At 39.2% G+C, this 26,507-nt stretch overlaps 1 protein-coding gene across 1 annotated transcript; it reads left to right on the top strand.

Annotated features, from left to right (window-relative positions):
- Positions 1–3,634: 3,634 nt before the first annotated feature.
- Positions 3,635–26,227, top strand: LOC149843040 (uncharacterized). The gene is made up of 7 exons (XM_090000817.1): positions 3,635–4,264; positions 4,338–4,468; positions 4,604–5,695; positions 5,783–6,420; positions 6,553–6,885; positions 11,864–11,976; positions 25,913–26,227. The coding sequence occupies exons 1-7, from the start codon at positions 3,635–3,637 to the stop codon at positions 26,225–26,227; spliced, it is 3,252 nt and encodes a 1,083-aa protein (XP_089856943.1).
- The last annotated feature ends 280 nt before the right edge of the window (positions 26,228–26,507 follow it).

The following is a 26,507-nucleotide window of genomic DNA, read 5'->3' as shown; positions in this document are numbered from 1 at the left end:
CCTCAGTTCAAACCCCCAGGGCACCAATAATAAAGAACATTTTTTTTTATAAAGGATTAACGATTTTTTTTCTTTTCATCCTCTCTCTAATTGGGCGTTTCAACTTCCCATTTAAGGAGACTTAAATGGGGAAAGGGTGACGCCCAAAGGAATGGGCGTTTTTCCCAACTTGGAAGCCCAACCAAGAAAAAAAAAAAAATAAGAAATCAAGGTGGAAATAAGGGAGGAACTTAATCAGAAGGTAGGGGCGATTTTCTTTTAGGAAAGGCTGAATGTTGGGCCACCTTGGAAGCCCAACATTCCAGCAATTGGGAAGGCTGCAATAAAGGCCATATTAATTTTACGTTTTTTTTTTGAAACCCTACAACAACCAACGAAATACCTTGGAACCGAAGCTCTTGCTTTCTCTCTCTCACGCCCCCTTCAGCCCAAACGTGTGACCCTCCGTCCCTCTCCCCTTCAGTCCAACCAGCTGAACGACTTCCCACCATTGATCCCGGCGAGGAGTTGGTGCACGGCTACCGGACGTCCGCGAGGAAGGCGAACATTTTTCTGGTGGATTCACGCTCTCACGAGGTAGGGGATGCACAACTCAATACATATGGGTAGCGTAGTGTGTACCTAAATCAAAAAAATACGTTTGCTGATTCTGTAAAAAAAAAAAAAAATACTACATTGACATTGAATGATATTGAGATCTAAGTTATTAGAGGAAATATAAAGATATATCCTGTGTAAAGATTGTTTAAACATGTTATACACAGGTCCTGAACATAGATTTAGACGTTAGGGAACAAAACATACCCAACGTGATCTGTTCAACTGGTTGGACTGCGTGTGATGAAATGAAAACGAAAAAAAAAAAATTCTGGGTAGACTTATTAGCCCTACCTGCTCTTTTGTTTCTTCTAGTTGTTGTTCCATATGCCTCTCACGTTCATTGAGGGCTGCCAGCAAACAAATGATGTAATGGGTCTAGACAATCAACTAAAAAATAAATAAATAAATATATATATATATAATATAAATAAATTTATATCTAGCTATTGGATGCTGGTTGTGTTGCCATACTCACTCACGGTAGGAAAATGTCACGATAGAGACTACGCGAGTTCTTGTCATATTTTTTGCCAAAACAGATGTCTTGAACTTATTGAATCTATACTATCTACGTAACAAATGGTCTAAATGAAAAACAAATTTAATAAGAAAGGAAACACTCAGACCGATCCTAATGGACGGTCTGAAAGTCCAGCGTTCAGCCAACTAAACCTATTGTTGTAGCCGTGGGAGGGGGGATGTTATCAAATACCTTCGTTAGTGTGGTATGGTTTGTCGGACGGGTTGATATGCTAGGCCAAAAATGTGGGTCTGGGACGCCTAGCTGAAAAAAAAAAAAAAAGGTCTATGACGTTCGGTTGGGACTAGGGCGGCAACAATAGACCTAAGTGGGTCTGATAGTAGGCCTTGCGGAGGACTCTAACTGTGCCTGTTGGATTTACCATTAAGCAGAGTGCTGCAACGTTTCCCTACTAACGTGTTGCCGGTGTACATGGGGTCAGGTTATGAGATGACCTGCATACCCATGGGTTGGTTGACTATCAGGGTATAAGATATATATTGTAGTGTACGTGTTGCTAGATATGGTGAGGATTTCCATTACTGATGTCTAAAGATCATGTCATCTAAGTGTTGCCTATTAACTTCAGTTAAATAACACTATGATATAGGAACGATTGGTTGAAGATATGGATCCTTTGCATTTTTAGTAATCCAGTGTTTTATTTTTTTTCCATAACAGAACAAAATAAAAAAATAAATACAGGTTAATGCCCTAATGGGTTGCCCGGCAAATGGGATGTTGGTACAACCGGTAGCTAAGATCTTTGCATGGGCGCTATCCCTTGGATGTGCTGCTACAACATGGGTTTTAAAGAAGAAGGGGTTTAATTACCTAGTGTGCGGTTTTATCTAAGGGCTGCTAGAGAGTTGTAGGGCAATATGCCTTTTTTATTTTTATGCTGAAAAATCTTGGTTGTGCACACATGAACATGATATGGTAGTCGGTCGGGGTCGGGTTGCCAGATCTGGACCACGGTGCTTTGTCTGGCCGATTACAGGGTGCTACACAACCAGTGGACGCTGAATATATATATATATATATGGAAACTCTTTCCACCATGTGATGCGTAAGAAAACACCTACTGTTGTCTTAGATAGAAGGGGCTAGTAGTAACCATTTTCTTAGTTTGAACCATACACATGGGCGATTCAGGGTGGAATGCACATGGTTGTGAGAATCAAAGGAGCCAACAAGCTCGTTCACCTAGAAGGGATCGTGGAACATAACTCCAGTATGGTATAACTCGAGTTAGAATTTAAGTTATATGTCAAGAGAGACATAGGAATCCGGTAAGCTAAATGGCAAAGGAAATATTCGTCGGGTTCACCGTACAGGAAAAAAAATGATATCTATGATGAGAACTGGGTATACCAGAAAGGGTATATGTTACTGATTTTCATCGAGTTTCTGGGTACACCACGACGGTGTATGTTACTGGATTCCCGGGTTCTGGGTACACTGGATCACAATGTATGTTACCAGACCCATGGGCCACTTTGGAGAAAGTGGATGGTACACACTCCGTAGGACATACTTGTATTGTGAGAGCGAGGCGTCTCACCCGGTCCCCAGTCCTCGGAGTTAGGGGACCAGGACCACCAGTGAGTCCTAGGTGGTGGGTCCAAGTCTTCTGCAGAAGAGTTATGGGTGCATCCAATGTTAGTCTTGCCAATTGGGGATCTCTCTCGGTCGAGCACCGCGCCCCTTTTGGGTACCCGTACGGCTAGTTATACGGATCGTATGAACCTTCGTATAATCTCGGTCCGCTACGATGTCGAATGCCTGTGCGTACCCACAGGGTAAGAATGAACTGAAAATTTAAACCAATAAATGTGGTATTAACTAATGGGACCGATAGGAGTTCCTGTGTAACAAAACATGGAAAACTAAAATCATAGAATTCTCTTACTCAGAAATCACTTCAGACATGATGGTCTTAAAAAGAAAAGCATGTTGACATAAGTACTAAATTTCGGTTAAATCAACGTTCATACATACTTGTTCACATGACACTGCACATATGTAATTTAGATTGTATCACTTACTCAGACAGTGGTAGTCTGATTCCTTTGTGGTTTACTATTTTCAGGTGAAGACATAAATGTACAATCAGAGTGAGGGCGGCGGCATCGACAGGCGATCATGGCACTACTACTTTTCTGTTTAATGTTTCTGGATATTTGAACTTGATGTAATAAACTTTGTTATGATGGAATAAGATTGAAGTTCTTAGTAGCTCCTCATTTATCTAGTTAAATGCTTAAAAAAAAAATTGTTAGAATTTTCATTAAAAATTAAATGGGGTGTTACAATTATGGTATCAGAGCCAGACAGAAAAGTAGTAGTCATGACAGCCTCGACGGTCTGCCATCACTCTGTAAGTATATAATTTAAATATATCCACTAAAATTTTGCTTGGTTTGGCCATATTTAACATTAATCGAGTATCTGAAAACCACTACGTTATAGAATAACTATAACATTAATTTTTTTTTTGTCTATGCCAATTAGATGGCGTGGGCTAACAGGTGCAACGATATTCTCGAGACACTGCAAAACCTGGCTGGAGTGGTGGGCCAACAGGCCACAGCAATGCAACAAATGGGCACTAACTTACAACAAGTGGCCCATGACAAATCGAATGCAATCGGGACCATGTCGTACAAGAAATTCATGGATATGGATCCACCTGCATTTGTAGGAAAGACCGATCCTGAAGCAGCGGAGTCCTGGGTGCGGGAAATAGAGAGGATTTTTCGAGTGTTGGAAGTTTCGGCCGAACGACAGGTAGATTTTGGCACATATCGCCTGAAGGAACATGCAGAGAAGTTGTGGGAAACCACCCATGCAATGAAGTTTCAGAATGGACCTGTGACATGGCTGCAGTTCGTGGAAGTGTTTAACAACACCTACTTTCCGAAACACGAGAGAACCAAGAAGATGCAGGAATTTCTCGACCTGCTACAAGGAGAAAGGACATTGGCAGAATACATCACGAAGTTTCACAGCCTAGAGCGTTATTGTCCCAATGTATACACGACGGATGAAGACCGGGCAATGAAATTTGCCCGAGGACTGAAAGCAGGACTCCGAAATCGCCTGTATACACGAGGGCCAAAAACCCTCGATGAGGCTATTCAGGTAAAACACAACTATTAGGTAATTGAAAAAAAAAAAAATCCCTAACTTATATCGGTGAATGTCACCAACCCAGGTTGCTACATTACTTGAGGATGATTGGAAGGAAGGACAGAAGTTCCAGAAGAATCGCCCTGGAGTGCAAAAGCCAGAATTCAAGAAGAGGTTCAGTGGGAAAAAGTTCCACCCCTATCCTAAGAAACCAAGGCATTCTGGATAAAATAAAACGGTTCAGACCCAAGGCCAGCGATGCCATAAATGCAACCGTTTCCATCCGGGACAACAATGCCCTCGAGAGACGGGCGGCTGCCTTTACTATGGAAAACTGGGGCACTATATCAGGGAGTGCCGCAAGAAACAGGCAGATGATGCAAAAAGGGCAAGTGGAGGTCAACAACCACAATCACAGCAGCAGACACCGCCATCTCAGCAAGCAAATCAGACGAAGATGGTCGGGAGAGTTTATGCGACCTCGGCAGAAGAACTTCAGAAGGGCGATTTGGTCCAAGGTACAGTTCTCATATCTGGACAAGCCGCTTTAGTACTCTTTGATTGTGGAGCAACACATTCTTTCATATCTATTAATTTTGCTAAACAACTTAGGGTACCCACTGAATCACTGAAGCATGAATTGGTAGTTTATAATCCCATCAGGTTCAATAAACCATGTGTAAATTACATGCCAAACATACCAGTCGTGTTAGGAGAACAAACACTGCTTGCAAACCTAATCCTACTCGATATGACGGAATATGATGTCATATTAGGTATGGATTGGTTGTATGAACACTATGCCAGAATCTTGTGTAGAGAAGGTAGGGTGATCATATCCCGACCGAACGAACCAGAAGTTGGGTTTCGCCTTTCGAGACCAATCATCAAGCAGCGGATGATATCGGCCTTAAGGGCAAATAAGTATGTCCAGAGGGGAGATACTGCTTTCCTAGTAAATATAATTGGAGGTGAAGTTAAAGTCCAGATTCACGATCTGGATATCGTCAGAGACTTTTCCGATGTGTTTCCGGATGAACTACCGGGGATACCTCCACCTCGAGAAGTGGAATTCGGAATTGACTTGGTACCAGGTACCAAGACAATCTCCAGAGCACCTTACCGAATGGCGCCAGCAGAATTGGAAGAATTAAAGAAACAACTTCAAGAACTGATGGATCGAGGGTTCGTAAGACCAAGCATATCACCATGGGGAGCGCCAGTGTTGTTCGTGAAAAAGAAGGATAGATCCATGAGACTCTGTATTGATTACAGGATGCTCAATCAAGCGACAGTGAAAAACAAATATCCATTACCTCGCATTGAGGATCTATTTGATCAATTAAGGAATGCTAAAGTCTTCTCAAAGATCGACTTGAGATCTGGCTATCATCAGTTGAGAATTAAAGATGAAGATATTCCAAAATCAGCTTTCCGCACTAGGTACGACCACTATGAATTCGTCGTGATGCCTTTTGGACTCACGAATGCCCCTGCTGCCTTCATGGACTTGATGAATCGAGTCTTTAGGCCATACTTGGACACTTTTGTCATTGTTTTCATTGACGACATATTGATATACTCAGAAAGTGTGAATGAACATCGAGAGCATTTAAGGACTGTACTGGAGACGCTACGAGAACACCAGTTGTATGCCAAATTTTCAAAGTGCGAGTTCTGGCTCGACCAAGTTATGTTCCTTGGACACGTTATCTCCAAGGACGGTGTTTCGGTGGATCCAGCAAAGGTGGAGGCTGTAACTAATTGGGTTCCACCAAAGAATGTTAGCGAGATCAGGAGTTTTCTCGGGTTGGCAGGATATTATAGACGGTTTATTCAAGACTTCTCCAGAATCGCGATGCCAATGACGAAACTCTTGCGAAAAGGTGTGAAGTTTGCTTGGAGCGAAAAATGTGAACAAAGTTTTCAAACCCTCAAGACAAAACTGACTACAGCCCCTGTGCTGGCGTTACCCTCGGGAAGCGGTGGATTTGTGGTATACACTGACGCTTCGGGTACCGGATTGGGTTGTGTATTAATGCAACATGACAAGGTCATAGCATATGCGTCAAGGCAGTTGAAGACCCATGAGAGGAATTATCCTACACATGACCTGGAGTTAGCAGCAGTAGTGTTCGCTCTTAAAGTATGGAGGCATTACCTATATGGTGAGCAATTCGAAATATTTACAGATCATAAGAGTTTAAAATATTTGTTTTCGCAAAAAGAATTAAATATGAGACAACGGAGATGGCTCGAATTCATAAAAGATTATGAGTTCACCCTTTCCTACCATCCAGGAAAAGCGAACGTCGTAGCAGATGCTCTCAGTCGAAAGTCGGGCGGTGGATTGGCCAGTTTAATAAATATAGAATGGAAGTTGATAGAAGACCTTGCAGAATGGAGTCCATTCACAACAAGCTCCGGCACAATAAAAGTGAATAATCTCACTATACAACCAGAATTCAAAGAGAAGGTGATAGCGAAGCAGAAGGAAGATCCTCAGTACGGGAAGATGGAGACACTGGCTCAACAAGAAGATAATGAATTCAGGCGAAAAGAGGATGGAAGCATATGGATGCGGGAAAGACTATGGGTTCCCAGCGACCCGGAGTTGAGAGAAGAACTATTAGGTGAAGCCCACAAAAGCAAGTACACCATTCATCCGGGAAGTACAAAGATGTTCAAGGATCTACAACGCGGATATTGGTGGAATGGAATGAAGCGCGATGTCGCTAGGTACGTCGTGAAATGCTTGACTTGCCAACAAGTCAAGATCGAACATCAAAGACCCGGAGGTATGATGCAATTGATGGAAATTCCTCAATGGAAATGGGAGAACATAACCATGGACTTCGTAATGGGATTACCCCGCACTCGGAGAAATCATGATGCCATTTGGGTCATTGTCGATAGACTAACCAAATCGACGCACTTCCTGCCGATGAGAAAGGGTCAATCATTGGAAAGCTTGACGGAGTTATACATTCAAGAAATAGTCAGATTACATGGAGTACCAATCTCCATTATTTCTGATCGAGATCCTCGATTCACTTCTCGATTGTGGCGACAACTTCAGTCTGCATTGGGTACCAAATTAAAGTTTAGTACAACTTTTCACCCCCAGACTGATGGACAATCAGAAAGGACCATACAGACATTGGAAGATATGTTGAGGGCTTGCATGTTGGACTGGAAAGGTGAATGAGATACTCACGTGGTACTAGCAGAGTTCGCGTACAACAATAGTTATCATGCAAGCATCAGAATGGCACCGTTTAAAGCTCTGTATGGGCAACCCTGTAGATCGCCAGTACATTGGAACGAAGTGGGGGAAAAAACAATTGAGTCCCCAATAATACTCCAACATTATACAAAACAAATCCAAAAGATCCAGCATAGACTGTGTGCCGCTCAAAGTCGACAAAAGAGTTACGCGGATCAGCAACGCAGAGAGCTAGCATTTGAAGTTGGGGACAAGATATTTGTGAAAGTATCACCAACCAAGAGTGTTTTTCGGTTTGGTAAGAAGGGAAAGCTTAGTCCTCGATATGTAGGACCATTCAGCATATTAGAGAGGATCGGCGAAACGGCATATCGAGTGGAATTACCTCCGTAATTCGCAAACATTCACAATGTATTCCACATATCAATGTTGCTAAAGTATGTGCCAGATCCCTCCCATGTGATACAATTCGAGGATCTACAGGTACAAGAGGACTTGACGGTAGAGGAGCGACCCGTGGAAATCGTAGATCGTCGTGAAAGAGTGATGAGAAATAAGACCATCACATTAGTTAAAGTTCGGTGGCAACACCATGGGCTCGAAGAATGTACCTGATCATGCATATATTTTAGGGATTTTTCATATAAAAATATGCATGATTTCATGAGAAAATGATTTAAAAACCCAATTTTATGTTAGTTTCGAGTAAATATGCTAAAATAATATAAGAATAGAAAATGCATGAAAAATAGTGTTATTTTACATTTTAATGCCTATTTTAGTGTTTGTCATGATTGTAGTTGTTTAGTTTTTGAAAATCATAAAAAAAATTAGATTTAGAATAGACTTAGTTTTTGTATTTTCTAAAACATAGTCATTTGAGTTGCTTTGTAAATAACTTTTTGAAGAGAGGTTTTGAAATGGAATTCTTTGAAATAAGATGGACTTATAGAAAAACTTTCAAAATTATAAATACCATACGTAGGGGGAAGAGAGGCTTGTCTTCTCTTTTATGCTTTTGCCTTCTCTTCTAACCCTTCCCCTTCACCTTGTTTCTTTCCTCCTTCTTCTCCTTCTCCCTTGATCTCTCTTCTTTCTCAATCCGGTGGAGGCATCCAGCTACGGTAATGGCATATAGGAGGATTCCAACTCTTTTCTAATCCCTCCGGTAAGTGCTTCTTCTTCTTCTCCTCTTCTTCTTCCTCTTCTTCTTCTTTTTCTTTTTCTGAAATTTTCATTTTAATTTCTGTTAAGCATTCATAACTCACGATTAAAGAAATTTGAGTTAACTTCTTGTTTTTGTTTCAGTAATTGTTAGAATAGATTTTAAGTGTAGATCGTATTATTTTTTTTCTGTTTCAATAAAAATAAAAATAAAAAAATGTTAAAACAGCAAACGTGTTTTTTTTAATCGATCAACCTGTAGCTTTCCGGTTTTCTTAGAGTTGAAATCTTGATAAAACATCAGTTTTACAACAGTAAAAACGAAAAATATTGTTTCAGCAATCGGTGATTTCAACATTTTTACAGGAACTGACCTCAATTCTACCGCCAGATTTAAAAAAAAATTCTACCGAAAGTTGATCGATCATCTGGATCGATTTCAATTTATCAGAATCCTGTAAGGCTTTGATTTGAATGATTGAATCAGATACTTCTGAATCGATCAATTGGATATCATTTGACTCCCGATGATTAAAGCTTGTTCTGTATGAGTCGTCCGGTGATTATTGACGATTTGTTTTTTTTTCCGGCGACTGAATATGAAATCCGATTGATTGATCGATCGGATGCCTAATTTTGATCCACTGAATGACTAAATCAATTTCAGTTTGTTAGAATTGTGTTGAGGCTTGGTTTAGCTGAAGATCATTGGAAGTTCGATCAATTGAAATCAAATTATCGGATATCTTAGTTGATCGGCTGTTTACAGATCTTCGGCAAGTTTTGTGCTTGTTTTGATTTCCGGTGAAAGATACATACTGTTTTCCAGCAATGATCTAAATCATCTATATCATCTGGAGCTGCAGTAAACAGTTTTTTTTTCTAACCGGAATCTATTTCAAAAATATCTGGAATCAATTACTGATTCTGATATTTACTCGCCGGAAAAAAATCTTCGTTACAGAGGAAACCTGTTTCACGGTGGAACAAGATCTGAATGATCGATTTTTTTTAGTTTGATTAATATCTCTGGAAATTTCATTATCCGGCAGCATAACTCCACCTGAAATTTAAATTCATCTGAATTTCATTAACAGGCAGCATAACTCCATCTGAACTTTAAGTTCACCTGAATTTCATTATCCGACAGAGTCAAATGAGTGGAATTGGATATTCCGGCTGAGTAATTCGAACCGAAATTGAAAAAATCTGTTATATATCCAGTGAATGTCAATTGAAATAATAATTTTCTTGGTTCATCAGAAACTGAAATATTATCTGAATGTGAATCAAATTGACATCCGATATTGAATGAGCCATGATTTGATTCTATTGAATAATATCATGAATCCATATTTTTCATCGGATTGACAATGTGATTTCTGAATTGACAAATGAATTTCACAGTTAATTGGATATCTGGATCTGGTTTAAGATGTCGAATTATCGGATGATAATGCTTTGCTGAATTTTTTTAGATATTACTTAATACTTAGATTACTTAGTGTTTTGATATTGGATCACTTAGTTAATTGATTAACTGATTCGTTGATATTAGAAATAGTTGCTAGTCATTTTAAAAAAAAAAATAGTTCAGTTAAGAAAGATAATTAGCATTGTCAATTACTTTCCAATTAGTTAGTTTGAATTAATAAAAATAAAAAAATATATCATTTGCATTTAAAATTGTCATTTAGATTTCTTTAATGATTTCTTTCGTAGCATTTAGTTAGTATATTCTCTTTCATCTTTTTCTGGTACTGCTCGTGTTTCGTTTGATTTGTGCAGGATTGCAAGGGAGTGGAGCTGAAGAGATTACGTGACACAAAGTGCAAGAATAGAAGAATTTTTACTTTTTAGTTTAGAATTAGGCAGTTAATTGGGTTTGTAAATATTGCACTTTACGCCCTCTGCGAAGGATATTCATTTGTTGTAATAGTTAGTTGTCTTTACTTTTCTTGAATATTTTACATTTCAAATAATTCCGCAATAAAGATTAGTTTAGATTTGTGTACTTGAATACGATATATTCCCGTTCCCTGAGTTCGACCCGGTCTCATCCACTAGTGAGAACCGGTTTTTATTATTTGATGTCTGGTTTTCACATGTTTTTCATATAAAAATCTTTTCAAAATTACAACGATTTAAAAGAAGACATCAGTACCTGGGAGCCCAAAGAAGCAATGAAAGAGAGATACCCTGACCTGTTTGTATCTAACTTGTAACGAATTTCGCGGACGAAATCTTTTTTTAGGGGGAAAGGATGTAAAGCCCACAAAATTTCGACAATTATCAAATTTAATAGAGGTTATAATTGTTGGAAATGGATTCGTCAAAGGGATGAAGAATCGATACAAATGGATCAAGCGGATCCAACAATCGGGTTCGAATAGTATATAGGGATTTGGATCTTGAATGGAGTCGAAACCCACCTAAAAATCCAGCTTCAAATTTTTAATTTCAACTACATTCGCAAAATATATCTCGAAAGTATCACCTCTTGCGATTATCGCCCATCATTGAAGTAGTTTTAGTTGAAAAGAAGTACAACCAAGTAAGAATTGGCGCACTGGTATGGTGGGTTGCCTCAACAGGAAGAGAGTGTGGTTCGAAACCCCATGGACACCCGAATATTTTTAGAAAATGCTATTTTTGTAAAAATGCATCAAAAGAGGACAAATGGGTTATTGTTGCAAGGTATTGCAACGAAAAACAACCTGGTGCAATGGTGGGGCTAGTTACCCATTCGGATGGAGACCTCAGTTCAAACCCCCAGGGCACCAATAATAAAGAACATTTTTTTTTATAAAGGATTAACGATTTTTTTTCTTTTCATCCTCTCTCTAATTGGGCGTTTCAACTTCCCATTTAAGGAGACTTAAATGGGGAAAGGGTGACGCCCAAAGGAATGGGCGTTTTTCCCAACTTGGAAGCCCAACCAAGAAAAAATAAATAAATAAGAAATCAAGGTGGAAATAAGGGAGGAACTTAATCAGAAGGTAGGGGCGATTTTCTTTTAGGAAAGGCTGAATGTTGGGCCACCTTGGAAGCCCAACATTCCAGCAATTGGGAAGGCTGCAATAAAGGCCATATTAATTTTACGTTTTTTTTTTGAAACCCTACAACAACCAACGAAATACCTTGGAACCGAAGCTCTTGCTTTCTCTCTCTCACGCCCCCTTCAGCCCAAACGTGTGACCCTCCGTCCCTCTCCCCTTCAGTCCAACCAGCTGAACGACTTCCCACCATTGATCCCGGCGAGGAGTTGGTGCACGGCTACCGGACGTCCGCGAGGAAGACGAACATTTTTCTGGTGGATTCACGCTCTCACGAGGTAGGGGATGCACAACTCAATACATATGGGTAGCGTAGTGTGTACCTAAATCAAACAAATACGTTTGTTGATTCTGTAAAAAAAAAAAAAATACTACATTGACATTGAATGATATTGAGATCTAAGTTATTAGAGGAAATATAAAGATATATCCTGTGTAAAGATTGTTTAAACATGTTATACACAGGTCCTGAACATAGATTTAGACGTTAGGGAACAAAACACACCCAGCGTGATCTGTTCAACTGGTTGGACTGCGTGTGATGAAATGAAAACGAAAAAAAAAAATTCTGGGTAGACTTATTAGCCCTACCTGCTCTTTTGTTTCTTCTAGTTGTTGTTCCATATGCCTCTCACGTTCATTGAGGGCAGCCAGCAAACAAATGATGTAATGGGTCTAGACAATCAACTAAAAATATATATATATATATATATATATAATATAAATAAATTTATATCTAGCTATTGGATGCTGGTTGTGTTGCCATACTCACTCACGGTAGGAAAATGTCACGGTAGAGACTACGTGAGTTCTTGTCATATTTTTTGCCAAAACAGATGTATTGAACTTATTGAATCTATACTATCTACGTAACAAATGGTCTGAATAAAAAACAAATTTAATAAGAAAGGAAACACTCAGACCGATCCTAATGGACGGTCTGAAAGTCCAGCGTTCAGCCAACTAAACCTATTGTTGTAGCCGTGGGAGGGGGGGTGTTATCAAATACCTTTGTTAGTGTGGTATGGTTTGTCAGACGGGTTGATATGCTAGGCCAAAAATCTGGGCCTGGGACGCCTAGCTGAAAAAAAAAAAAAGGGTCTATGACGTTCGGTTGGGACTAGGGCGGCAACAATGGACCTAAGTGGGTCTGATAGTAGGCCTTGCGGAGGACTCTAACTGTGCCTGTTGGATTTACCATTAAGCAGAGTGTTGCAACGTTTCCCTACTAACGTGTTGCCGGTGTACATGGGGTCAGGTTATGAGATGACCTGCATACCCATGGGTTGGTTGACTATCAGGGTATAAGATATATATTGTAGTGTACGTGTTGCTAGATATGGTGAGGATTTCCATTACTGATGCCTAAAAATCATGTCATCTAAGTGTTGCCTATTAACTTCAGTTAAATAACACTATGATATAGGAACGATTGGTTGAAGATATGGATCCTTTGCAATTTTAGTAATCCAGTGTTTTATTTTTTTTCCATAACAGAACAAAATAAAAAAATAAATAAATAAATACAAGTTAATGCCCTAATGGGTTGCCCGGCAAATGGGATGTTGGTACAACCGGTAGCTAAGATCTTTGCATGGGTACTATCCCTTGGATGTGCTGCTACAGCAAGGGTTTTAAAGAAGAAGGGGTTTAATTACCTAGTGTGCTGTTTTATCTAAGGGCTGCTAGAGAGTTGTAGGGCAATATGCCTTTTTTATTTTTATGCTGAAAAATCTTGGTTGTGCACACATGAACATGATATGGTAGTCGGTCGGGGTCGGGTTGCCAGATCTGGACCACGGTGCTTTGTCTGGCCGATTACAGGGTGCTACACAACCAGTGGACGCTGAATATATATATATATATATATATATATATATATATATATATATGGAAACTCTTTCCACCATGTGATGCGTAAGAAAACACCCACTGTTGTCTTAGATAGAAGGGGCTAGTAGTAACCATTTTCTTAGTTTGAACCATACACATGGGCGATTCAGGGTGGAATGCACATGGTTGTGAGAATCAAAGGAGCCAACAAGCTCGTTCACCTAGAAGGGATCGTGGAGCATAACTCCAGTATGGTATAACTCGAGTTAGAATTTAAGTTATATGTCAAGAGAGACATAGGAATCCGGTAAGCTAAATGGCAAAGGAAATATTCGTCGGGTTCACCGTACAGGAAAAAAAAATGATATCTATGATGAGAACTGGGTATACCAGAAAGGGTATATGTTACTGGTTTTCATCGGGTTTCTGGGTACACCACGACGATGTATGTTACTGGATTCCCGGGTTCTGGGTACACTGGATCACAATGTATGTTACCAGACCCATGGTCCACTTTGGAGAAAGTGGATGGTACACACTCCGTAGGACATACTTGTATTGTGAGAGCGAGGCATCTCACCCGGTCCCCAGTCCTCGGAGTTAGGGGACCAGGACCACCAGTGAGTCCTAGGTGGTGGGTCCAAGTCTTCTGCAGAAGAGTTATGGGTGCATCCAATGTTAGTCTTGCCAATTGGGGATCTCTCTCGGTCGAGCACCGCGCCCCTTTTGGGTACCCGTACAGCTAGTTATACGGATCGTATGAACCTTCGTATAATCTCGGTCCGCTACGATGTCGAATGCCTGTGCGTACCCACAGGGTAAGAATGAACTGAAAATTTAAACCAATAAATGTGGTATTAACTAATGGGACCGATAGGAGTTCCTGTGGAACAAAACATGGAAAACTAAAATCATAGAATTCTCTTACTCAGAAATCACTTCAGACATGATGGTCTTAAAAAGAAAAGCATGTTGACATAAGTACTAAATTTCGGTTAAATCAACGTTCATACATACTTGTTCACATGACACTGCACATATGTAATTTAGATTGTATCACTTACTCAGACAGTGGTAGTCTGATTCCTTTGTGGTTTACTATTTTCAGGTGAAGACATAAATGTACAATCAGAGTGAGGGCGGCGGCATCGGCAGGCGATCATGGCACTACTACTTTTCTGTTTAATGTTTCTGGATATTTGAACTTGATGTAATAAACTTTGTTATAATGGAATAAGATTGAAGTTCTTAGTAGCTCCTCATTTATCTAGTTAAATGCTTAAAAAAAAATTTGTTAGAATTTTCATTAAAAATTAAATGGGGTGTTACAGGTATAGTTTGGACTTCACCTTGCAAACTGCCCACCATTCATTTCTATCTGACTTTTTTATACTCGGATATGAAGTATAATAAACTTGTTGAGCTTGCGAGGCTAATATGAATGGTTCATATGTTCCAAACCTGGATTTATGATTCACCTCCACAATGCCTGAAGCTTTGTCGAGTCTTGTTGCAGTTGGATCAAACCAATGACACTTGAATAAAGTTACCCTGTTATCCGTGCCTAAGTAAGTCAACTCCATTATTTCCTCTATAACACCGTAGTAATCATGTTCATTTTCACCGTAGCTGCTACCCTTGATACACACGCCACTATTTATCGTTGATTTGTTTATACCGTAATCTTTTGTATGGAATCGATAACCATTTACGATATACCCGTTGTAGCATTGCACAACTTTGGTCAGACCATTTTCTAAATCACATATTCCTTGATCTTTAACATCACCATGGCGAACCTACGCACAAACATAAACAATGATTGTGATCACGATCAATTAAGTAACTTACTGTTGTTTATAAGTACAAAATTTATGTTAGCTTCTTTACCAACTGTTTCAACCACTCCACAAACTTAGTTTCACGTTCTTTTTGTACTTCTGCATCAGTGAGATGTGAAACTTCGCTTTGCAACTCCAGATCAAATCGTCTACAAACCACAAATACTTATATTACCGAGTCATGTATCCACATATAGAACATAAAAGGATTTATAATTGAGTTGCATATACATATACTTACTCGATGTATGGGTCGATCGCTGAGCAATTAAAAAGAATATAGATGTGTGCTGCATCTTGCTCTCGATTTGTCAATAGCCTTGATCGGCAACTACCAAATGCATGCCCAAGTGGTTGAAATATCGACAGCTTATCAGCTACAGTTACTTGTTCTCCATCATCGTTACGGGGCGGGCATGTGTAACGTGTTGGAATATGAGGTTCGAAGTACATAGATGAGAAATTTGAAATCTCTTCTAAAGTGTATGCCTCACAAATAGAGCCTTCTACTCTTGCTTTATTACGAACCTTTTTTTTTAGGTCGAACATGCATCTGACAAGAATATACATTTCAAATTTTAAATATCTGTCATTAAAGAGACAAATATAAAAAAACATATATCTTTTAAATGGGTACATCCATCGATATTGCACAGGGCCACCAACCCTTAGTTCATATGGCAGATGTATGATCAAATGTTCCATAACATCGAAAAATGCTGGCGGAAATATCTTTTCTAGCAGACAAACAGTGGTGATGACAGAGTTCTCGAGATTCTTTACATCTGATACTACGACCTCCGATGCGCACAATGTTCTGAAAAATCCGCTCAACTCAGACAATACCCCCCATATAGGTTTGTCTAACATATCATGGAATGCTAGGGGTATCAATCGTTGCATAAAGATATGACAATCATGGCTCTTCAACCCATATAATTGTCCATCGTCAATCTTCACAGCCCGAGCAATGTTAGAGACATATCCATATGGAAATCTCAGTTGTCTCAACCATTGACATACATGTTTTATTTGATCAGGTCCGAGCACGTACTTTGCCTTTGGTTTCAGTACTTTGCCATTATACTCTTTGAGTTTCAATTCTGGTCTTTTACATATTAATTTTAAATCCATACGGGCCTTCGGATTATCCTTCATTTTTCCTTTAATATTCATTACTGTATTGAACACATTATCAAACACATTTTTCTCTACATGCATCACATCCAAATTATGTTGTATCAATAGGGTCGGCCAATACGGTAGTTCCCAAAAAATAGATTTCTTCGTCCAATTATGATCATTTCCAAATCCACGGAAGGGTGTAGGACTGCGGGCATCTGTTAATACACCTGGAAAGTATCGCAATCTTCTTAGAATCTCTATGCCAGACAATCTTGAGGATGGACCTTCTGTTTCAGTTGTGCCTGCTTTAAACCATTCTTTTGTCGTCGGAACGGATGATCGCTGGGTAGAAATCAATAATGACACTCAAACCAGCAAGGCTTCCTTCCATGCCTCAATCTAAAAGCTTTGGAATCCTCCATGCAGTACGGACAAGCCAACCTCCCATGTGTGCTTCAACCAGATAGCATACCATATGCAGGGAAGTCACTGATTGTCCATAGAACAACGACCTTCATGTTGAAATTTTGTTTTTTGTGGGCATCATACGTGGTAACACTGTCATCCCATAGTACTTTTAGTTCATCAATCAATGTCCTTAAATATACATCAAGATTTTGGCCAAGTGAGGTCAGACCAAGGATCAACAGAGACAAGGAAAGATTTGGATGTTTCATACACAAGCTTGGTGGAAGGTTGTATGGAGTTACAAATACTGGCCAACATGATTATGGAGTTGATCTACCCCCAAATGGATTAAATTCATCTGTACATAGACCGAGTCTAACATTTCGCACTTCCATTGCGAAGTTCTGATGAGTACGATCAAAGTGCTTCCAAGCTTCAGCATCAACAGGATGCGTGATATTGTCTTCATCGTGTCGAACTTTATTTGCATGCCATCTCATGTGTTTAGCTGTCCTTGAAGACATATACAATCGTTGCAATCTAGGAGTGATAGAAAAATAGCGAAGCGACTTGTATGAAACTTCCTTTGATCTCGTGCTACCATTGCCTCTTGTCTTTGGCTTGAACCGAGGATGCCCACATGACGGGCATGATATGTTATTTTCCTGATCCTTGAAATACAACATGCAGTGATTTGGACAAGCATCTATCTTTTTATACCCCATACCTAGAGCGTTGACCATAACTTTCGCACGATAGAAATTTTGTGGCAATTTCTCATCTTTGGGCAACATACTCTTCACAATCATGCACAAATGGTCAAAACATGATTGACTCAAATTATACTCGGACTTCAAATTCATTAGTTGAAGAACTGCAGACAAGATAGTGTGACTCTCACAACCGTTCCAAAGTGGCTCATCAGCATCTTTAAGTAAATCATAAAATCTACTAGATGCATCGTTTGGTGATTCTTCATCTACTGCAGTTCTTACATCACTAGGACTCATAGCAGAACCCAATTCTGTTCCTGCGACATCAAATATCAAATTCATATATGGATTATCGTGTTCCACATTCACCCGTGCATCAAAATTGTTTCTAAATTTTTCTCCATGAAACGTCCAATTTTGATAATCACTCACAAAACCCTTCCTGTATAGGTGATGTCTAACGCCATGAGGTTCTACAAATCGATTATTCTTACAAATCTTGTAAGGACACCTAATCCGACCTGTGGGATCCACTGTACTGATACTTGCCGTTGCAAATTCAATAAAACTGTCAAGACCATCCATATATTCATGTGATAACTCATTGTTCACTATCCTACGGTACATTCATTCACGGTTTACAGTCATTTTGTCGTATGATGTTACGAATAGTATCCTAACCAGTTAAGAGAACCATCAGAATGCTATGATGAAGAAAATATCAAATTTATCATGCAATATATGATGTCATACAATCACAAGAATTATGATGCATGCATTGATAACTTAATATTTTCATGTGCAAACTATTCATGACACGATACATTCATTTGAAGCATGCTTTCATTATACAATTTCACATGGAAGACATAATCAAATTGAAAGAAACTACATGCAAACATGGATACAATCACATTAAACATTGCAATACATCGAAATCATTCATATCAAACAAATGTCAAACATGTACCTGCAGCAAACACACTTCAATATCCCGCTAACTACTATCATGCCTAGCATGAAATCCGTACTCCAAAAATAAGAACACTTCTATTCTCATACATTAAAATCATGCTCAGCATGATCTCTGAACTCCAACAAAGCATTCTTAGATATCAACAACTAAGTGAGTGTGTGAACAATAGAGTGTTACATCCAATAAATTAAATAAAATGTGATGCGCTTGCATCACTTACTCACCACGAGTATTTACCCGATTTGCATTGTTTTTGTCACTTACTTACCACGGGTGGCGGGGCACAAGCGAGTTCCGTTGAGAAATCTGTAAAAAACACTGTGTTAAAATAAAGTCACCACCAGCTGAAAAAAAAACAAGAGGCAAATGCAGTTTCACAGAACGCAGGGGGAGACCCCTTTGCCGATAACGCAGGGGGGCGACTCCCTGCCTGCCGAAAACGCAAGGGGCGACCCCCTGCCGGAAATGCAGGGGGGGCAACCCTTGCCTGCCGGAAATGCAGGGGGGCCGACCCCCTATGCCGTGCTGCCGGAAACGCAAGGGGGCGACCCCCTGTCGGAAACGCAGGGGGGCGATGCGACCCCCTGCTGTCGGAAACACAGGGGGAGCGACCCCCTGCGCTCTGCTGCCGAAAACGCAAGGGGTCGACCCCCTATCGAAAATGCAGGGGAGGCGACCCCCTGCTGCCGGAAATGCAGGGGGGGCGACCCCCTGCTGCCGGAACCGCAGGGGGGTCGACCCCCTGCTGCCGGAAATGCAGGGGGGTCGACCCCTTGCTGCCGGAAATGCAGGGAGTCGACCCCCTGCCGAAAACGCAGGGGGGCGTCCCCCTGCTGCCGAAAATGCAGGGGGTCGACCCCCTGCCGGAAACGCAGAGGGTCGACCCCCTACCGAAAATGCAGGGGGGACGACCCCCTGTCTGCTGGAAACGCAGAGGGGCGACCCCCTGCCTGCCGAAAATGCAGGGGGGTCGACCCCCTGCCGGAAACGCAGGGGGTCGACCCCCTGCCAGAAACGCAGAGGGGCGACCCCCTGCTTGCCGAAAACGCAAGGGGGTGACCCCCTGCCTGCCGGAAATGCAAGGGGGGTGACCCCCTGCCTGCCGGAAATGCAGGGGGGCGACCCCCTGCCTGCTAGAAATGCAAGGGGGTGACCCCCTGCCTGCCGGAAATGCAGGGGAGGCGACCCCCTTCCGGAAACACGGGGGGGTCGACCCCCTGCCGACGGAAGTGATTACCTGCGCGTCGCCGGGCGGTGGCGGGAGGCTGACGGGGAGCGGCGGTTGGCGAGTGGTGGACGGTGGGGGCCGGATAGAGGCCGACGGGCAGCGGGAGGGAGAGGGCGGCGAGCGAAAGCAAGACAGCGAAACAGGAAAAGAGAAAGGGGGATGGGATTAGGGATTTACGCGACATTTAGCGACGGCTTAGCGACAAAATAATTCCGTCGCTAAGCCGTCGTAAATCAAAATACCAAAATAGTGACGGAATATATTCTGTCGCCGAATCCATCGCTAATTAGCGACGGATTAGCGATAAAAAAATTTCATCTCTAAATCCTTCGCTAAAATGGTTTTCTTGTATTGAGAATTAGCGACAAAAAATTGTTGTCATTAATCTGTCGCTAATTAGCGACAGATTAGCGATGAAACAACTTTCATTGCTAATCTGTCGCTAATTAGTGACAGATTCATGAAGAAAGTTTTCTCTAGCTAATCTGTCGCTAATTAGCGACGGAAAAAATCCATCGCAAATTTCCGTCGCTAATTAACAATTTTCTTGTAGTGATAATTGACTAATAGATAATAAATTATGCATTAAACCATCTATTAAAAGAACATTTTCTATCAAGGGAAATTTTGGATTACCAATATTACCAATACCTATTACTTTTCCCTTGTTATTGTCACCAAAGGTGACGGTTCCTCCATCCTTATTTTGGAGGGTGGAAAATAACTTCGGCCTTCCAGTCATATGTTTGGAACATCCGCTGTCCAATATCCATTTGCTCCTTATTTTGTGTACCTACAACAAAATTAGAAGACAAAACATTTGACCCCTTTCTATTTTCGGGTGCACGAGAGTTAGTCTTAGGAACCCATATCCATTTGGATTTTGGTTTCCTTTGATAATAAATATTCTTTCTATAAAAAGATTTAGCATTTCTAGAATAATCATGTCTAGGCTTATATGTATTATAAGTTCCATGATTAGATGCATTTCTACTAGAAAATTCAGTTCTTTGAACAAATGGTTGAGAATATTGTCTTTGATTTTTTCACAACATAGTTTGGTCTATTTTGAGTATCAAAGAAACTATATGCCAATCCAGTTTTATTAACCGAACATCTTTGAGAACCAAGAAGTTTTTCTAGATTCTCTTGACCATTTGTGAATTTGGTCACTATAGAAAGAAGATCATTTGATTTTTCTTTTAGACTAGTTATTTCTTTTGGTAAGAGATTGGTTCTAACTTCAATTTCTTTTATCTCAAATGCTTGGCAAGAGTTTTCCTTCTTGAGATGTTCTATCTCTTGAAGCAACACTTTATTTTGAGAGTCAAGAGTTAAATTTTCAGTTTTCAACTATTTGTTTTTAGAACTTAGACTCTTAAATTTAGCATATAAATCATTAAATGCTTCTAATAACTCATCATAGTCAAATTGACTTACCAAATCTTCTTATGTTACAAAACACATGTTGGTGACTTCTTCATTTAATTTTTCATCGGAAGAGGAGTCACTATCATCCCAACATGCTTGAAATGCCTTTTTCTTCTTGAATTGGTTCTTGGGATTGATTTTGAGAAGAGGATAATCTTTCTTGATATGTCCAGCCTTTTTGCAATTAAAACATTTGACTTCAATGGGATTGGAAGAATCTGCTTTCTTTACCTTTCTTTGAAATCTTCCCTTTTTGATGAATCTTCTGAATTGCCTTGTAATGAGGGCAATATCTTCATCTTTATCTTCTTCTGAATTTTTTGAGTCAGAAGTAGCCTTAAAAGCAAGAGATTTCTTCTTGGGTTCTTCTTCTTGTCTGTCTTGAAGTTGGACTTCATATGCCATTAGGTTACCAACCAAATCTTCAAGAGTGAGAGTGTTTAAATCATTTGCCTCTTCAATAGCAGTGGTTTTTCTCTCCCATTCAGGAGTTAAACACCTTAGGATCTTTCTGACTAAATCCACTTGTGAATATTCTTTTCCAAGGGATTTCAGAGTGTTAGTTATATCGGCCATTCTTGTTACCATGTCCGATATAGATTCATTTTGCTTCATTTTAAATAATTCAAATTTATGAACCAAAGAAGCGATTTTAGATTCCTTTACCTTTGGCGTACCTTCATGAGTCACGAGAAGAGTATGCCAGATTTCATTTGTTGTAGAGCATTGGGAGATGTGATTGAACTCTACCTTGTCAACGGCACAATATAATGCATTCATTGCCTTGGCATTAAGTAAAACCGTCTTCTTTTCTTCATCGGTCCATCGGCTGAAATCAGTTGATGGAGTTTGGTATGTTTCTGAAACAACTCTCAAAATTTCGAGATCCATGGATTGCAAGAATATTGTCATTCTCACTTTCCAGTATCCATAGTTTGTTCCGTCGAAGAGAGGAGGACGAACAGAGGAGCTTCCTTTTTTGTGCTGAGATATTGTAGTTGTCATGCTAGATGATGATCAAATCAAAATAATAGCAAACCTGCTCTGATACCAAATGAAAGTGCAGTAGGATCGAGGCAACGAGCACTAGAGGGGGAGTGCATAGTGCTTTTAAAAATTGTCTGCGGAATATTAACGAATTTTGTAATTTAAAAAGCAATCACACAAAGAACACAAAATTTGTCTTGGTTCGGTCTTTCCCGACCTACATCCAGTTCCCAAGCAAAACCCGCTTGAGATTTCCACTATCAACCTTGTGTAACTACAAGATCATACAGACCAAATTCGTTCCCACTTTCAGTAACACACCTACTGAAAGCAAACAACTTCTTTAAACCAAGGAGTCCTTCCTTTTACAGAAAATTAAGTAACAACTTACAATACAACCTATGAGTCTTTCTTTTGAATGCAAATGAGATGCAATTGGCTTTTGAGGTTGTTGAAATACTCTACTGACGAATTCACTATCTCTCAAAAGAATTTGAGTGAAAAACTGAAGTGAAAATATCAAGTGAGTGAGAAAACAAATACTTGAATGAATAGGAGTGAAAAGCAAGAAGTAATTCAATTAGATTTGATGTAATTGAAGTGCTTTTGAGTGTAAAATGCACTTATATTTATAGTTGAAAGTTTGCATACGTTGAGGGTATGAAAGTGTGTCAAAACAGTCCATTTTGAACTATCAAAACGTTTGAAAAATGAAAAGACACGCCTTTTTGAAGTTTCAGGAAAAACGGCAAAATTAGTCGACTGGAACAGTAGTTAGTCGACTAATAGTTAGTTATTAGTAGACTGAGAGTTATCGTCGGTCGACTGATCTGTTAATCGAGCCGTTTGAAAATCTGAACTTTTGAAACTTAGTCGACTAGAGATAAAATTAGTCGACTGATAATATCATCAGTAGACTGAAAAACCTTTCAGTCGACTGCTGCTAAAATCTTCTGAAAAACATACATTTTGTTCGGTCGACTGATAAAAGCATTAGTCGACTGCTGCTAAATTTTCAGAAAACACATGTTCTGTCCAGTCGATTGATAAAACCATTAATCGACTGCTGCTAATTTTCCAGAAAATAGACATTTTGTCCAGTCGACTGATAAAACCTTCAGTCGACTAATTTGACAAAAACGACTTTTTAGAAAATATGGCGCGAAAGGATTAGTCGACTGGTGAGTCTATTGGTCGACTAATAAACACGAAAATTTAAGAAAAGAGTTTTCTAAAAAGATTTTCATGAGAGGTTCTTTTAGAAAAGTTTTTCTAAAGACTTTTTAGGTGAAATGCAATCTAAATATGCACTCTAAGTAAGGCTCTTATAAGAATCTAAGACTTTTAATGAATTTAACATTTGCACACTAGTCTTCAAAGATTCTTCATCGAATTCTTCAATGTCTTCATTGCCTTAGCTGAAATGTAGTTGATTTCACTTGCTCATCATCAAAACCTTGTACTTGAAGTATCATATACGGCTTCATTGTCATAACAAATGATACATTCAAATATTGAAATTTTGCTGAAATTAAACTATATGCAATGCAATCCTATTCTAAGCTGAAAAGTAACTCTTATTCCAAATATTACATTGATTTTTACATTAAATTGAATAAAACAAATAAATAAAATGGCTAAGTCTTATTCTTGAATGTTCCTGCAAAACTAGAAAACAATGTTAGCACAAAAATGTAGGTTTTTTTGAATTTATCCGAAAATATTATAAATTATCGGATATTATTCAGATATAAACCCAGAATCATACCCCCTTTGATATAAGCATGATAAATAATGAAGAAATTTTGAAAATAAGATTAGAAATTCGAAATTGGGGTCAAAATGACCAAAATGCCCCTAATGACTTTGAAATCAGGGTTTTCTAAAAGAATTTTTGTAAATTTTGGAATTTTGAAAATCAAATGAAATAAATCAAACATAATATGATAAAATATGATGATATGCATAAAAATTTGGAGAATTCAAGTTTGAAATTTCGAAATTGGGGTCAAAATGACCAAAATGCCCCTAATAACAAGACTATGGCCTTGAAACCAGGGTTTTCTGAAATAAATTTTCCAAAAATAGAAAATATGAAATGAAAATGATATTGAAATTAACCCTAATATGATTCTACATGCTTATGTACATGATAAAAAACCTAAAATGACAAAAATATCACAAATTATCAAATTTGACTTGATTTTTGCCTGATTTTTCTCTTCTGAATTTAAAAATAAACTAACATACAAAGCAAATAAACTTGTATTTGGGCCAAATTTGGCATGGACATCTAAATTAACCCTAAAAACAGAATGGATATCGAAAATCTATTTTTTTTATATTTTATTAATATAGAAAATAGCTAAAAATCTAAAAAATCAGAATTTTGCCTAAAATGTTTATTCTAAATGGGATTTCAGATATCAAACTTCCATAAAATTTCCCAAATTTTATGGGGTGATAGAGGACAGTTAGGCAAAGATTTTTTCTGTTTACACATTCTAGTTTTGACCTATGGTCAGAGTTGTACAGCTCCGTCAAGTCGGATCGGAATCCGACGACTCTAGGATTTAGGGAAAACAAACAGGTTTCGGTAGAAAATGTGGGAAAAATAGTAGACAGATGGGAAAAAGGCTAAATTTATGGGAAAATGTCCCTGACACACAGAGGAAAATTTTATCTTTTTATAGTATTGGGACTCGGATTACGGTATGGAAATGGGCACACTATTATCAGAGACCTAAATCTCTTGGATTTTTGGATTTTTGGATATTGGAATCTGTCAAACAGAAAAGATAAATCCCAAAAAATACTAGGATAATCCAAAAAAATTTCCAAATTGTGGAAAATAACAGGAAAAGGGGTTAGGAACAACTTTCATGTTGAAAGTTTTTGTATTCAGACTACGGGTTGAGCGGATACAGCACGTTAGAGTCTGTCTATACCCTGACAAGGAAAAATCAAGGTTTTCCCAAGGTTCTGGGAAAATCGATTTTTAATAGAGGCCAAATCTACTTGTAAAGATCTCAAAATTTTCAGACAATTAGTAGATTCTACCATGGATCTACTATAATTTTTAGGAGAAAATCTAAATCTCCCACTGGGATGATTTTGGGCCCTAAAGTTTGCTAAAAGAGAATTTGGAGTCTCCAGAAGGGTAAAAACATATGTTGGTGTCCCTTTTTTTGTGAAACTTCAAATTTCAAATTAATCCAATTTTTTTGCAAGATTTTAATAACATGTAAATCTAAAGATAATAAAATTTACAGAATTCATTGATGAAGAAAATCTCATGAAATATCATCTAAACTATACTTAAATGAAAATTTACAGGTTCTAAGTTAGACATGAATGAAACTATATAAGATGAGTAAAAAAAAATCAAGAAACTAACCTAGATGCAGCATGAAAATATATGAAATATGAAAACAAAACAAAAATAAACTAGCAGAGGAATGCGATTCACTTTGATGTTGGCTATTAAATCGAGTGACTTCATTCATGGAAGGGATGAAACACTACATCCGATAGCATCATTGCGAAAGTTTTTCCTTTTTTTTTTTGAATAAAGCCATTTACCAACATGCATAATTTTGATGAGTCCAATTCATGATAGCATCATGGTATCATGGGTACACATTATGCAAAATTATTAAAACAAAATTAAAGGCAAACGATGATGGTTCTTACCTTGGAAAGGAAGAGCTTGGATCAGCTAAGGGGCTTTGCAACCAAGGAGGTTTGGGTTTTGTTGCACCAATGAAGAAGGCTAGAAGAAGGAGGCTATGCTGCAGTGATGATCCAGTTGATGTACTTCAAGGTGGAGGGATATGGCGGCTTCAAGGTAGCCTTGCTGTTGCCTTGGCTGGAGAGAGGAGGCTGCAGTTGGTCACCGGCCACTTGTTTTGTTGGTTGGGGTTAGCAGCTGGAGCAAGGTGGAGAGGTTGCTTCTGGAGAGCCTTTGGAAGAGGTGTCACCGGCTAGAGTTATGGCTTGAGGAAGGCTGCTACACCATGGGATGTAGTTGCTTCAATGATGTTGATGGAGAAATGGAGGCTGGCTGGAGCAAAAAAGGAAGATGGGAGACAAGATAGGGTTGAAAGGGGAGAGAGGAGGAATGCATCCACCGTGAGATCAATGGGCTGAGCGTGAGAGCCTCCCAATAGGTAAGAAAACTTTTTTTTTTAAGGGTGTAGACTTGGGGAAAATGGTAAGTAATCTAGGGTTTAATGAGAGGGAGGTATACGTGAATGGCTGGAATAAG

This window comes from Nuphar pumila, chromosome 3 (assembly GCF_984573655.1).
Source record: "Nuphar pumila chromosome 3, dmNupPumi1.hap1.1, whole genome shotgun sequence".
Lineage (NCBI taxonomy): Eukaryota > Viridiplantae > Streptophyta > Magnoliopsida > Nymphaeales > Nymphaeaceae > Nuphar > Nuphar pumila.
Note: the sequence above shows the minus strand (reverse complement) of the source record. Positions and strands in the feature narration are given on the sequence as shown.

What these genes read in the sequence shown, in the direction of transcription:
- LOC149843040 (XM_090000817.1), top strand. Translation starts at nt 3,635, where the DNA reads ATGGCGTGGGCTAACAGGTGCAACGATATTCTCGAGACACTGCAAAAC. An exon ending in CCCTCGATGAGGCTATTCAG is followed by an intron (nt 4,265 to 4,337) that starts GTAAAACACAAC and finishes TCACCAACCCAG; the next exon opens with GTTGCTACATTACTTGAGGA. An exon ending in ATGGAGGCATTACCTATATG is followed by an intron (nt 6,421 to 6,552) that starts GTGAGCAATTCG and finishes CCTACCATCCAG; the next exon opens with GAAAAGCGAACGTCGTAGCA.